Source organism: Squalius cephalus, assembly GCF_949319135.1.
Source record: "Squalius cephalus genome assembly, chromosome: 7".
NCBI lineage: Eukaryota > Metazoa > Chordata > Actinopteri > Cypriniformes > Leuciscidae > Squalius > Squalius cephalus.
Genome location: NC_137128.1, coordinates 44,327,407 through 44,342,035, shown reverse-complemented (window position 1 = coordinate 44,342,035; position 14,629 = coordinate 44,327,407). Strand labels below are relative to the sequence as shown.

Sequence of the window (14,629 nt, the reverse complement as noted above, 5' to 3'; positions counted from 1 at the left end):
TGTGTGTGCGCTGGCCTGATGTGTGTGTGCTCTGGCCTGATGTGTGTGTGCGCTGGCCTGATGTGTGTGTGCTCTGACCTGATGTGTGTGTGCGCTGGCCTGATGTGTGTGTGCGCTGGCCTGATGTGTGTTCGCTGGCCTGATGTGTGTGTGCGCTGGCCTGATGTGTGTGTGCTGACCTGATGTGTGTGTGCGCTGGCCTGATGTGTGTGTGCTGACCTGATGTGTGTGTGCGCTGGCCTGATGTGTGTGTGCTGACCTGATGTGTGTGTGTGTGCTGAACTGATGTGTGTGTGCGCTGAACTGATGTGTGTGTGCGCTGGCCTGATGTCTTTGTGTGCTGAACTGATGTGTGTGTGCGCTGGCCTGATGTGTGTGTGCGCTGGCCTGATGTGTGTGTGCTCTGACCTGATGTGTGTGTGCTCTGGCCTGATGTGTGTGTGCTCTGACCTGATGTGTGTGTGCGCTGAACTGATGTGTGTGTGCTCTGACCTGATGTGTGTGTGCTCTGACCTGATATGTGTGTGCGCTGACCTGATGTGTGTGTGCGCTGGCCTGATGTGTGTGCACTGGCCTGATGTGTGTGTGCACTGGCCTGATGTGTGTGTGCTCTGACCTGATGTGTGTGTGCTCTGGCCTGATGTGTGTGTGCTCTGGCCTGATGTGTGTGCACTGGCCTGATGTGTGTGTGCTCTGACCTGATGTGTGTGTGCTCTGGCCTGATGTGTGTGTGCGCTGGCCTGATGTGTGTGTGCTCTGACCTGATATGTGTGTGTGCTGGCCTGATGTGTGTGTGCTGACCTGATGTGTGTGTGCGCTGACCTGATGTGTGTGTGCTGACCTGATGTGTGTGTGCGCTGGCCTGATGTGTGTGTGTGCTGACCTGATGTGTGTGTGCTGACCTGATGTGTGTGTGTGCTGACCTGATGTGTGTGTGCTGACCTGATATGTGTGTGTGCTGACCTGATGTGTGTGTGCTGACCTGATGTGTGTGTGCGCTGGCCTGATGTGTGTGTGCTCTGGCCTGATGTGTGTGTGCTCTGACCTGATGTGTGTGTGTGCTCTGGCCTGATGTGTGTGCTCTGGCCTGATGTGTGTGTGCGCTGGCCTGATGTGTGTGTGCTCTGGCCTGATGTGTGTGTGCGCTGGCCTGATGTGTGTGTGCTCTGACCTGATATGTGTGTGTGCTGACCTGATGTGTGTGTGCTGACCTGATGTGTGTGTGCGCTGGCCTGACTGTGATTGTATTAAGTGTGGTTTTCTGAGTGCGGGAATCTCGACCTGCACCTTTTTCCAGCAGCGCTGGTGGGATGGCTCGATTCTTCATAAGTGGCCGGAAGTTCAGCTGTAAACTGTTTATACTCCTGTTAGTTGAGCGAAGGCATTTATCTGTGACATAACGGCCCGCTGAAGTCAATCACATGAGCGCAATGCAGGAATGGTTGTGAAGTGGATGTTTGGGATCCGAAATTCATTGTTACAAGCAAAAGTTTTGGCGAAAGAGGCAGAGATTTCTTAATCCTTGTATTATGTTGTGGGTCAGTTTGACTCGAAACTCAAAACTGAGTTACAGGAAATATTGGTTAACCTAGGATATACAGTATATATATATATATTTACATTTTGTGACAGGTTCTCATTCAGAGTTATGAATATGCCTGCAAAGTTGTGACAATTTTAATGTTATCGGGTCATTATTACCCGCAATTTCATGTTTAACTGCAGCTGCACAGTTATTAAATCTAGGCTTTTCATTTTTTTTTTTTTTTTTTGTAAATTGTATGTTTGAATCCCAATGACTTTTGTTTTTCAACTGATAGTAAGGTAAGGTTGGTGCAAATACTGTAAATCAGCTTTTTACTTCAATCTAATTTTCCTCCTGGACTGTATCTAGTTGTGTCTAGTGTCATTTAAGTCATGCATCTCTGTTGTATTTCCAGATGCATGCATAATAAATGCTTTAGTGCACCTGGAGCAACACTTAGTGTTCTTTCTAACTGGAAGGCTATATATTGTATTAGTACATCAATCACTCCATACATCTGAGGTTATTGTATGCACCATATGTTTCCCTTTAGGACTTAATAATGGCAATTCATTGTCTGAATGACTGTGAAACCGATCATCAAAAACACCTTCATTCAAACCTGTTCAGACTAAATCAACCTGACACACACTAGAACTCTGAGAAAGACTTGATTTCACTGTTGTGTAAGTTTCAGAAGAACCCAGTATGTGTTTTATGGGAAATATTTATACTCTTTTAATATGGTGCGAGGCAGAGTTTACTGAACTGGGTGGGGAAGCATATAAAACGGCGTGTTCGAGCGCACAACAGATGTGTAAGAAGCTCAAACTGGAAAATGTTTGGAAAACGGCATTCTCACAAATGTTTTCCGCCTCTCACACATGGTGTGCGGTTTAATAGGAATTCTGGCGACGGTAGTTTGTTTGTTATAGTCACGATTACCTGTTACAGATTCATGTGAATACTGGAACATTCATTAAAGAAAGATGCATGTTGAACAATAATCAATATGCATTAAACGAAGGCTTTACAGTGTCCGTGTTACATGTTACATGTACTTACCATAGTAAAAACAGTAAATTATGCATAATTACATGCAACTAAATCAAATCCTAATCCTACCCTAACCCTATAGTAAGTACACTTAATTAATTACTACTCAGTATTTAAAGATATAATTACATTGTAACAATGACACCTTAAAGTAAAGGGTTACACTTTATTTTTACATTGTTACATTGTTATTTTTATATGTTTAAATTGTTACATTGTGTCATTGTTACAGTGTAATTATATATTTAAGTACTGAGTAATATTAAGCAACTACATGTACTTACTATAGGGTTAGGGTAGGATTAGGGTTTGGTTGAGGGTTAGTTGCATGTAATTATGCATAATTTACTGTTATTACTATGGTAAGTGCATGTAACATATGTAACAAGGACACTGTAAATAAAGTGTTACCAAATAAAGTGTAACCAAAGGCTCTGTGACTGTACTGTGTGTTAATCTGTTCTCTCTCTGTCTCTCTCTGTGTGTGTGTGTGTGTTTGTAGTGTTATTGGTGCAGATGCAGGCAATGGTATCCGAGTTTTCCTCCCAGATATCGGGATGTTCATGGCGAGCCTGTCCGTGTGGCTGCTGTGCCGAAAGCTGGTTCACAAGCGTCCCAGCGAGGACATGGCCCTGGACAACCACGACTTCGAGCACGAGGAGAAGGTGCGTCACAGTACTCACACACACTCCTGCTTCTACACGCACACACACACACACACATACACACAGAACATGTGCTCTCCAGACACCTCTGCTGATGGGTTTACTGGGCTGCAGTCTGACGCGTTTCAAACACAATGATCATGAACTTTCCTTTCCAGCACTGATGGATAGGCCAGCGTTAAAGGGTTAGTTCACCCAAAAATTAAAATTCTGTCAGTAATTACTCGCCCTCATGTTGTTCCAAACCCCGTCAGACTTTCGTTCATCTTCAGAACACAAATGAAGATATTTTTGATGAAATCTGAGAGCTGTCTCACTTTTCCCAGAAAAGTTAGTAAAGACATCATTAAAATAGTCCAAGTGACTACAGTGGCTCAACCTTAAGTTCATCAAGCGATGAGAATACTTTGTGTGCACAAAAATAACGGCTTTATTCAACTCTTCATTTTCTTCTGTGTGTTTCTCTGAGTAAGTTCACGTAGTGTAACAGCGCAGCATCAGAACGTAGGCTCACTATTGGCCAGAATCACACACATGACCAACGTCGGCCAATAGTGAGCCTACGTTCTGACGCGGCGCTGTTACACTACATGAACTCAATTATATTATATTTTATATATTATATTAATAATAATAATTTGTCTGTTTTATCAATTTTTCAAACTCAACTATATCTGCTGAGCTACTTTAACTTAATAATACTGTATTATTAATGTTACTTAAAGGGTTAGTTCACCCAAAAATGAAAATTCTGTCATTAATCACTCACCCTCATTTCGTTCCAACCCCGTAAGATTTTCGTTCATCTTCTGAACACAAATGAAGATCTTTTTGCTTAAATTTGACCGCTTTCTGTTCCTCCATTGACAGCTACACAACTACCACTTCAGAAAATGTTGCCCGCTCGATTCATATGGATTAGTTTTACGATCTCTTTATGAACTTTTTGAAGTGTTAAAGTGGTAGTTGCGTAGCTGTCAATGGAGCGACAGAAAGCTCTCAGATTTCATCAGAAAGATTAATTTGTGTTTCGAAGACGTTAGCTTTTGACGCAAATCACGTGACAGACCCGAGTTCAAATCCGCCTTTATCTGAACTCCTTCTTTTCCCTTTTCCCATCGCATGATTGTTAGGAGACGTGTTTATTTTAAATAAAAATTAAGAAAATATTTGAAAAGTAGAAATAATGTGTTTAAAGATTATATAATAGGTGGAGTAGGTGTAGGGTCCATGCTTTCATTCTTCTCACATAATACAATAATTTCAACTCAAAAACAATCAATCAGCAGGATAATGTACAGTTCGCCATTCATTATCTAAAGAAAATAAGAATATGTTTATTCTGCAACAGTGACTACATTATCCCTTACATGATTATGATTGGATGAATTAAAGTGTGCATGCAGTGCCAACAGCAAAAGTCTTGTTAAAGAACTTTACTGTGTGAAATCCCATAATCACTTTTTTTTTTTAATCCCGCCCCAGTAACAGCTTTCCAAATTTTTGTTTCCCCAGAGAAAATCTTACAAAACTGTTTTATGAGAACAGGTTTATGTGATAGGACGAGGAAAGGCAAGTTGTTGAACTAGACTTGTAAAGCAGATCATAAGTGTATTCTAGATCAGTGGTTCCCAAACTTTTTATAGTGGCTCTGAGGCATTCAACATCCTTCTGCTTACCCCCTCTCTCCATCCCTCCCTTTATCCATCCATTCATTCATCCATCCATCCATCCATCCCGCCCTCCCTCCCTCCATCCCTCCCTCCCTCCATCCATCTGTCCATCCATCCATCCCGCCCTCCCTCCATTCATCCATCCATCCATCCATCCATCCATCCATCTATCTATCATCCATCCATCCCACACTCCCTCTCTCCATCCATCCATCCCTCCATCCATCCCGCCCGCCGTCCCTCCATCCATCCATCCCTCCCACCCACCCTCCATCCATCCATCCATCCATCCATCCATCCATCCATCCATCCATCCATCTATCCATCCATCCATTCATCCCGCCCTCCCTCCCTCCCTCCACCTATCCATTTATCCACCCATCCATCCATCCCTCCATCCATCCATTCTTCCCGCCCTCCCTCTATCCATCCACCCCTCCATCCATCAACCTATCCCGCCCTCCCTTCATCCACCTATCCATTTATTCACCTATCCATCCATCCATCCCTCCATCCATCATCCATCCATCCATCTATACATCCATTCATCCATCCATCCATCCATCCATCCATCCATCCATCCATCCATCCATCCCTCCCTCTCTCCATCCATCCATCCCTCCATCCATCCCGCCGTCCCTCCATCCATCCCTCCCACCCACCCTCCATCCATCCATCCATCCATCCATCCATCCATCCATTCATCCCGCCCTCCCTCCCTCCCTCCACCTATCCATTTATCTACCTATCCCTCCATCCATCCACCCCTCCATCCATCCACCTATCCCGCCCTCCCTCCATCCACCTATCCATTTATTCACCTATCCATCCATCCATCCCTCCATCCATCATCCATCCATCTATACATCCATCCATCCACCTATACATGCATCCATTCACCTATCCATCCATCCATCATCCATCCACCTATACATCCATCCATCCATCCACCTATACATCCATTCATCCACCTATACATCCATCCATCCACCTATCCATCCATCCAGATTGCATTTTGTTTAAAGGGTGATGAGCTGTAATACTAGGAGACATAACTAGAGGTTTAAAGAATTGCTTCATGCTGTAGCTAAACGTTTTCTGGTGTTTATCAGTATGTGCTACCGTGAGCAGGAAGTAGTTTCCTGTGCTGAAGGCCATACATATGGAGCCATTAAAGCTAGATGGGCCTTATTGTTTATTTGTGAATCTGTGTGTGAGATCACAGTTAATCTAAACCAGATTCAACAGCACTTAAACAGAGAAATGTTCTCGAAATGGACTACTATGTCACTTACTGCATACCGTTTATTACTAATATTATATCTAGTATTTAAGACAGTATATATCATGCAGTGAAAAACATCAAAAAAATTATGTTTTTTGTTCTATTTTTGCACTGTCAATTGTTTGCTCATCCAGGGTTGGCTTTGGAGAAAAGGCAGCTGGTGTTGCAAACAATATTCACTCAGAAATTATTAGTACATTTCACAATAAAGTCCACACTGCTTGCTTGGCTTGTATGATGCAGATTTGAACAAATGCTGTAGGTCATATGTGTTTTTCTTTCATACAGTAAATGTGCATGATTCTTGTTTTCCCTGATCAGACACAGGAGGAGATTGAAAATCTGGAAAAGGTGGAAAATGATGACGATGATGATGATGATGAAGATGACGAAATGCTGTTTGATGAGGACTTTGATGCAGAAGATGAGGCAGAGGAAGAGGAGCTTGACGGAGAAGGTGTGGATGAGGAAGAGGAGGAAGAGGAGGAGGAAGAGGTGCAGGAGAGCACAAAGATGAAGATTCTGCGCAGAGTAGCAGGAGTGGCAAACAAACTCAAAGAGATCATCGGTAACCTCATCACAACCGCTGGACAAGTGGTGGTCACCATCTTACTGGGATTAACAGGTGTGGATAGGTGATATTTTAACACAAACTACCTTTCAAAAGTTCAAACCTGAATGTTCAGCTTCATTACTCCAGTCTTCAGTGTCACATGATCCTTCACAAATCATTCTAATATGATGATTTGCTGCTCAAGAATCATTTCTGATTATTATTATCAATGTTGAAAACAGTTGTGCTGCTTGTGGAAACCGTGATACATTTTTTTCAGGATTCTTTATTTTAAATTCTTTAATCTCCCATAAGCCAAACAGTCAGTCTAAATCCCTATTTGGACGGGACTAGTTTAACATGGAGAAGTGGGGTAAAGTAATAATCACCAGAGCTTCTCTGTGATTTTAGTCCCGTCCGAATGCGCATCTCAGTGATCATTACGGACAATGTCAGTGAAGATTACCGCGACTTTTACCTTCAGTAAAAAGGTCCGGAAAAATGACCTCAGGTGATACTAATCCCGTGCGAATAGACCCGCTGTAAATATGTGCGCAAATATTTCCTCATTTCCTGTTTAAAAGTAGTTTTCCATGTATTTTCAAGTATGGAGCGTCAGCGTTCTAGACGCTGGGACGAGTCTGTGGCAAAACTCAAGTGTTTAACACACACCATTCAGATCAGAGAGAAGATCGACAGCACTTGTTAGAGGCACGAAATATCTTTTAGCGTTAGGTAAGTGCCTATTACCAACACAATCCAATCTAAAGTTAATTAATACATTGTTCGACCGGACATAACTGTTTTATATATAAATATAGGTTATATGTGTTTGCGCACGTGATATCAGGGTAATACACACATGACGACAGGAGTGACGGCGATGTGCAAATGGAGTTACTCTCCCACTTCTGCTAGTTTTACTGAGATATCTTATCCCGTGCGAATTGGCTTTTAATATTATAGACGTCCTGTGGTAAAATGACATTACTCCATCTACCCTAGTAAAGCTAATCCCGTCCGAATAGGGCTTAAAACGGCCTCTGTTCTGCTGTCCAGGTATCATGCTCCCCTCTCTGACGTCAGCCGTCTACTTCTTCGTGTTCTTGGGTCTGTGCACGTGGTGGTCGCTCTGCAAGACCTTCGACAAGCTCCTCTTCAGCTGTCTGTGTGTTCTCATGGCCATCTTCAGTGCTGGTCATCTCATCGTGCTTTATTCCAACCAGTTCCAGTTCCTCCAGGAGGCCATCAGGCCCAACGACAGCTACACCAGGTCAGCATATGCCACGTACTGCGTAATGTTTAGTACTAATATTATATCTAGTATGTCAGACAGTATATATCATGCAATGATTAAAAAATGATGTTTTTTTGTTCTATTTTTGCATTGTCAATTGTTTGTTCATCCAGATTTGGCTTTGGAGAAAAGGCCGCTGGTGGTAGAGGGTCAGAGACCCTCCTTTTTAATAACATTTATCAAACAACTTGCATCTATTTAATGCAAAAAAAAAAATCTCCATAGAGGCCATATTATGCCAAGTCTAGATTTTGTTTTTGGGCTCTACTAGAATAGTTTTTAATGCTTGAATATTCAAGAATTTTCCTCATATTCTCCATTGTTGCAGCTCCTCTCTTCCCAGTCTGTCAGTAACGCTCTGTTTAGTTCCTGTCTCTATGAAGCCCCTCCTTCTGAAAAGCACAATGTGCTCTGATTGGTCGGCTGGAGCAGTGTGTTGTGATTGGTCAAGTGCTTCGAGTGTGTTTGGGAAATGCCCCGCCCCTTAATATAACCGTGAGATTCAACACACTACTAACTAACTCAACCAGGCCCCGCCCCTTTATTCTGCGTATGAATTATTTAAATGAGGAATATTGAGACGTGTTCGTTCCCGGAAGAAAACTCAAGACTACAATGGAGGCGTTTCAGGAGTTCAGAAACACTGACACTGATATAGAGAAGAACTCCCGCTGGAGGGACTCTGTAACTTTGCAGAGCTTTTTAATGCGAATGCTTTTTAAAACCGCAACATTACACACTAAAGAAAGATGAACATGTAAAAAAAGCACAAAAGGTCCTCTTTAATTATTTATAAATGAGTGGACTCTGAATGCAAGCTTGTACGACAGTGCCAGTAATACTATATAATATGTCATATGTTTAATGTTATCATATGCATATTAATCTGTAAATAATGAATGAGTGTTAAAATACCCATAATGCCTGGGCTTTGATAGACACGCAGGGTTCTGGCGGCGCACAGATAAAAGATCCCGAATCCCATCTGTTCTCGCATGTTCTGACAAAGGCCAGTCCACAAAAGACCTGGAGACGAACTGAGTCAAATAAATGTAGCTTCATAAACGCATATCAGCCGAATGTTGTGTGTGTGTGTGTGTGTGTGTGTGCCAAAGGAATCACTCGTTTGTTCTTTTACAATCATTTATGTAATTACCCTCCTGAAATAGATCCAGCATTTTTATGATGCGATTAACAAGACATTTTTATAATGTTAAATTATGCATTAAGGTAATTCCATATTTTTGCGTTAATTATTGTAGCGTAGACCTTGCTAAACTTATGCCTAGTCTAATAAGCATGACAATCCATAGCATATACTGTACAAATATTGGGTAATATATTATATTTTTAATTAGACTGGACACTTTTGGGGCATTTAATGATTTTTAAGTATGTTAAAAATTGAATTAAAAATGAATATTGCTTGCTTATTCCTGCCATTTTGGATATATTTTGTTCACTGAACAGGTAAAAATCATAATATTGTAACATTATAAATGTCTTTACTGTCAATTTGACACATCATTGCTGAATAAAAGTATTCATTTATTTTTCTGACTGACCCCAAATTTTTTAAAAGTAGTGTAAAAACAATTAATAATAATTCTGCAATCAGTTTATTTTATATTTAATACACATTTAAATATATTTCTGTGAAGATGTAAAACCAACTGCGATTAAACTGCGATTAAATTAAATTAAATTAAATTGTATGTATGAATGAATGAATAAATGAATATTCATTACTTTAAAAACCTTAATTTTTTGTACTGTAAAAAAAATCATCCGGTCTGTTTTTTTAAAAAAAATTGAATAAAATATAATTTTCTTTTTTTTTTTTTTACATTTGTGTCATAATGCAAAATAATCTCATTATTGTAACTCATTGTTTGTACTGTAATAAAAATACTTTATATTTTGAATAATATATTATTAAATATACAAATTATGTAAAAATTATGTAAAAATTCAAAATATTTGCTTTATCAGTGGAAAAGGCTGCAGTTGAAGACAAGCCTATAATCGTGTAATTCTTCACTGCACTGCGTTGCCTTCAGCATGATGGATGATGCTATAGAGCCGTTTCTGCATGCCTGTGATGCCTTAAACTGCTGCAGCAAACACACCTCTACTGTTTATTTTAGCACTAGCTGTCCTTCACCGGATATTTCCCTCCGTGTTCTCCGATCTGACCAGCGTAAAGCGCCTGGTTATGAAGCGTTCATGATCTGCAGGTGCTGACGGACTCATTCTGCTCCATCGCTCGTGTCCTTGACGCTCAGTATCAGTTCATCGACTGCGTGCAACCATTAGCTCTATGTATAGTCCAGCAGCCTTGTTTAAATGTGTGAAGAAAGTGTGTTCCTGATGTGTTTCTCTGAGTGATTTCAAATCAATTCAGTGTTTAAAAGCAGCTTTTAAGGTTTGCATTGCGGTCGTGATCGCAAAGGTTAATTAAGACGACTCAAACTGAAGTTAGAAGTGTATTGTGGTCAGATAAACTCATTAAACTCAAACACTCTTAGTTATCCATCCGCCTGACTGTTTTACCTTCTTCCCTGGGTTCCATAAATAGTGAGATACCGCTATTGTTTCTCATTTTCTGTGGAAGCAGCCCTGTGTGTGTGTGTGTGTGTGTGTGTGTTGTATGTGGTTGGAAAAGACTGTGGACTAATTGTAGTTGATGAAAGATCTGCGTGACTGTTGAATGACGGTGTTGACAGCCTATTTTATCGACATCACTTCCTGTTTTTCCCTTATAGTGGGCCGTGGTCATGTGATCATTCTCTCAGACACAGCAAGAGTAAGACGAGGATAAAAACACCTCGTAATGAAGACATTAACGGTTGAATGTTTCTCCACAGTGTGTTTGGTATCTCCTCCATCATTCAGACCAACTGCTCCTCTACCTGGAAGCTCGCTGTCAACAATGGTCTGAAATGGCACCATTTTGTCAATCCCATCATGCTCTTGGTCCTGTACTACACACTGGCCACCTTGATCCGTCTCTGGCTGCAGGATCCCATGATCATGGTGAGCCTAACACCACTTTAAAATCAAAATCATCTCTTTGTCTTATAAAGTGAAAAAAATAATAATACAGGTACTGATATTTTAAGATGTAGTGAAATACTTTAAATAATTATTTTGGTAATACAGTAATAATTTCAATGTATTTACTGCCAAAAAAAAAAAAAAAGAAAGATTTTTCTCTTATTATTTCTCTTATACTTTCAATTTATTGCATTGGCAAAAAGCTTTTTCTTGTTTTTGAGCATAAATAATGTTAATTACTTATTTATTTAAAGTGAAACTTATTTATTTGAAATTATAAAACAAACAAAACAAACAAAAAAAAATGTAAAAAATTAACTTTTTGGAAGTTATATTTACTAATATTTTACACGAAACGCCATTATTGCAGAGCACCTTTGTTCTGATGATTGATGTCATATTTGTCTTGATTTAATGGATTTTTTTATTGCATTTTTAATACATTATGAAATGGATTTTTAATAATTTAGGGATTTTACAAAAGACTAACAATATGTAAACTTACACTGAGGAAACAGGGACAAATCAAATCTATAAAATTATTTACTGACCAATTAAAATAATATTCCCAATTAAACATGTCAATTAGATAAAGCAAAAAAATCAAGAAATACCTGTAATTTTTCTTAATAAGTAAATCAGAATATGTCTAAATAAATATTATCAGAAAGCTTTTTCTTATTTGTTTTAAACATAAACCTCACTAACTTATTATATTTATGCTTAAATTACTTTGAATAATAATACATTACTTTGAAAACAAGTTTTAATATTTTGCACAAATTGTCTTTATCGCAGAGCAACTTTACTGTTCGTATGATAATTGACGTCATTTTCGTCTTCATGCTTTTTTTAAATCGTAAACTTTAATACATAAAGAAATGGATTTTAATAGTTCAGGGATTTTACAAAAGATAAAAAAAAAAAAAAAGTATTTACTGACCAATATTCCTTTAGATAAAGCAAAAAATCAAGACATACCCATAATATTTCTTAATAAATAACACAGAATGTTTCTAAATAAATATTAGCAAATAATATTATGCCTAAAAAAATCCAATGGAGTAAAAAAATCTTATTTGAAAACAACTTTTCATTTTTTACACACTCCATTTTTGCAAAGGGTTCAGATCATGCCCTGTTTTAATCATTTATGTCACATTTGTCTTGATTTCATGCTTTTAAATGCACTTTAATACATTAAGAAAATAGATTTTAAAAGTATTTTTGAGAAAACAGAGACAAATCTATAAAAAATGATTTATTGGCGTAAACATTTCAGTTAGATAAAGCAAACAAATCAAGAAATACCTCTCAGAATGTTTTTAAATACGTATTAGCCAGCTGTGTGTATTATATTTTCTGCTGTTTGATATATGAAGATGTTGTATATGACAGGAAAATATCTGTGACCCACAGTTCACGGGTTTATAGTGCGCTCAATACACGGGTCCTTTAAAGCCCCACATCTACGAGCTTATTGATTCATGTGCTTCTAGGTTTGATTACAGCGTGATTTCACAGCATAAATCTATCGATGTGATCGATGATAAATCATAAGCGCCGTTACGACTTCATCCGATAAAATGAGTAGTGCAATGTTGTTGTTTTCGTCTCAGGACTCCATTAAACATGTTCATCATCTTCATTGTTGTCATTCGCAAGCTTCTCCACGACACATGTCTTAATTTCATTCATGCTACTCAGTGAATATGTTTGTGTTTATTGATCTTTCTCCAGCAGGAGAGTGAGGATGAGGAGATAAAGGAGGGAAACGAGACGGCTGGAAACAGCGTTATTCACATGTTGGGCCGGAAGCGGCTGCTCTGGTGGAAAGCTCATCAGAAAACTGAGGAAAGAAATGTGAGGAAACAAAGATGCTAACTTTGAACTCTTATACAGTGAACAATAGAAGTTTGAATTACACATGCACATAATGAGGTCATGTGACAACAATAGTAAAAACGTAGTATTCTTTTCCGAGTTCATATTTAACAGCAGTTAGTCTAGTTGTCTTAAAGGGATAGGTCATCATTTACTCACCCCTCAAGCTGTTTCAAACATGTATGAATTTCTTTCTTCTTCTGAACATTGGAAAAAGCCAGATTCAAAATTCTTAATCAAATTCAAAATGGCTAATTACTAGGATATTGGCTGTTTATTAGTATGTATAAAGCTTATAATATTATTATATATATCCTATAATTCTCACTATTAACTTAAAGGGGTGGTATAATGCCCTTTTCACAAGATGTAAAATAAGTCTCTGATGTCCCCAGAGTGTGTGTGTGAAGTTTCAGCTCAAAATACCCCACAGATATTTTTATATAGCATGTTAAAATTGTCAGTTTTTGAGGGTGAGCAAAAACGCACCGTTTTTGTGTCTGTCCCTTTAAATGCAAATGAGCTGCTGCTCCCGGCACAGGGGGCGGAGCTTCAAGAGCTCGTGTTCTTTTACCTCACACACACATTCATTGAAAATTTCTAAAACTTTTAGCCTTTTATGTTCAAACCGGAGTCAGAAAGATGGAGAGACTCAAGAAGAAGTGACAACATGTAGACAACATTTCTGAATGGTTGTTTGATGAATTTATGTAGCTAACGGCACATTATGAAAAGCCAAATTTGACAAGTGCATGAAAACACAAAGTTTTTGCAAATGAGTTTTGCCTTGAAGGGATATTTCACCTTCCACCTGTGAAATAATGATTTATGAATGTGTATTTAAATTGGGTTATTTATGTAGTAGAAATGTGAAATTATTTTAGAAGTTGGTGCCTTCTGGACTGAGGAAAGCCAGAAAATGTATTTTTGGCTCTTGTGTATGAAAGACAACAACTCCCAGAATGCACTTGCTTCGCTGCCCTACGAGGACACTCCCAAGCCACGCCTACCGGTTACAGAGGGCAGTATCGGGAGAAATGATACAGCTAGGCTACTAGTCGACTCTAAACTGAAAAGACGGTGTTTTATGGTGAGATCCCCCTATGGGCGGGTTGAAGACATGCGGGACGAGCTCCTCCTACTGGCTGGAGTCTCTCGCCTCTGGACAAAAGAGCCTCTGATGACGATAAATGATGATTTTTGCGTCATCTGAGGGTTTTTTTCCAGACACATAATACAGAAATCTCTCATCTCAGGGGGACATGAGGGAGGGAAGCACGGTCACTCCAAAACACTACCGGGTTTCTACTGATACAAAGCTTAATGCTAATCGGTGAAGTATCCCTTTAAGAACATCATGAAGTGTGTTTGTGTTGTCCTAAACTCCAGCACACACCCTCTGTCCCGTTACAGGTTTTTGAGCTCGCGTCTCTATCTGTGAATAGTGCTGCTGATGTTAGAGAACAGCATAATGTTATCGACCCTCCTGTGCTCATCAATACATTCACCTTGTCTTTCTCTTCCCTCTCTTTAGCTCATTTCCACTCTGGACGGGTACAGCACCTCAGAGGTTTGCACTCATCGTGGTTTTGCCAAGGCTTATGTAACTCTGTGTCTGCAAGTTTTAACTGTAG

The 14,629-nt window shown here is 39.4% G+C and overlaps 1 protein-coding gene across 1 annotated transcript in view; it reads left to right on the top strand.

Moving 5' to 3' along the window:
• Positions 1-14,629, top strand: part of piezo2b (piezo-type mechanosensitive ion channel component 2b) — a 106,542-nt gene that overhangs the window by 21,231 nt on the left and 70,682 nt on the right. Inside the window, exons 5-10 of the mRNA XM_079876648.1 lie at positions 3,084-3,246; positions 6,526-6,829; positions 7,817-8,030; positions 10,922-11,090; positions 12,855-12,974; positions 14,530-14,565. Of these exons, the coding sequence (XP_079732774.1) occupies positions 3,084-3,246; positions 6,526-6,829; positions 7,817-8,030; positions 10,922-11,090; positions 12,855-12,974; positions 14,530-14,565 (1,006 nt within the window). The remainder of the gene's footprint in view (positions 1-3,083; positions 3,247-6,525; positions 6,830-7,816; positions 8,031-10,921; positions 11,091-12,854; positions 12,975-14,529; positions 14,566-14,629) is intronic.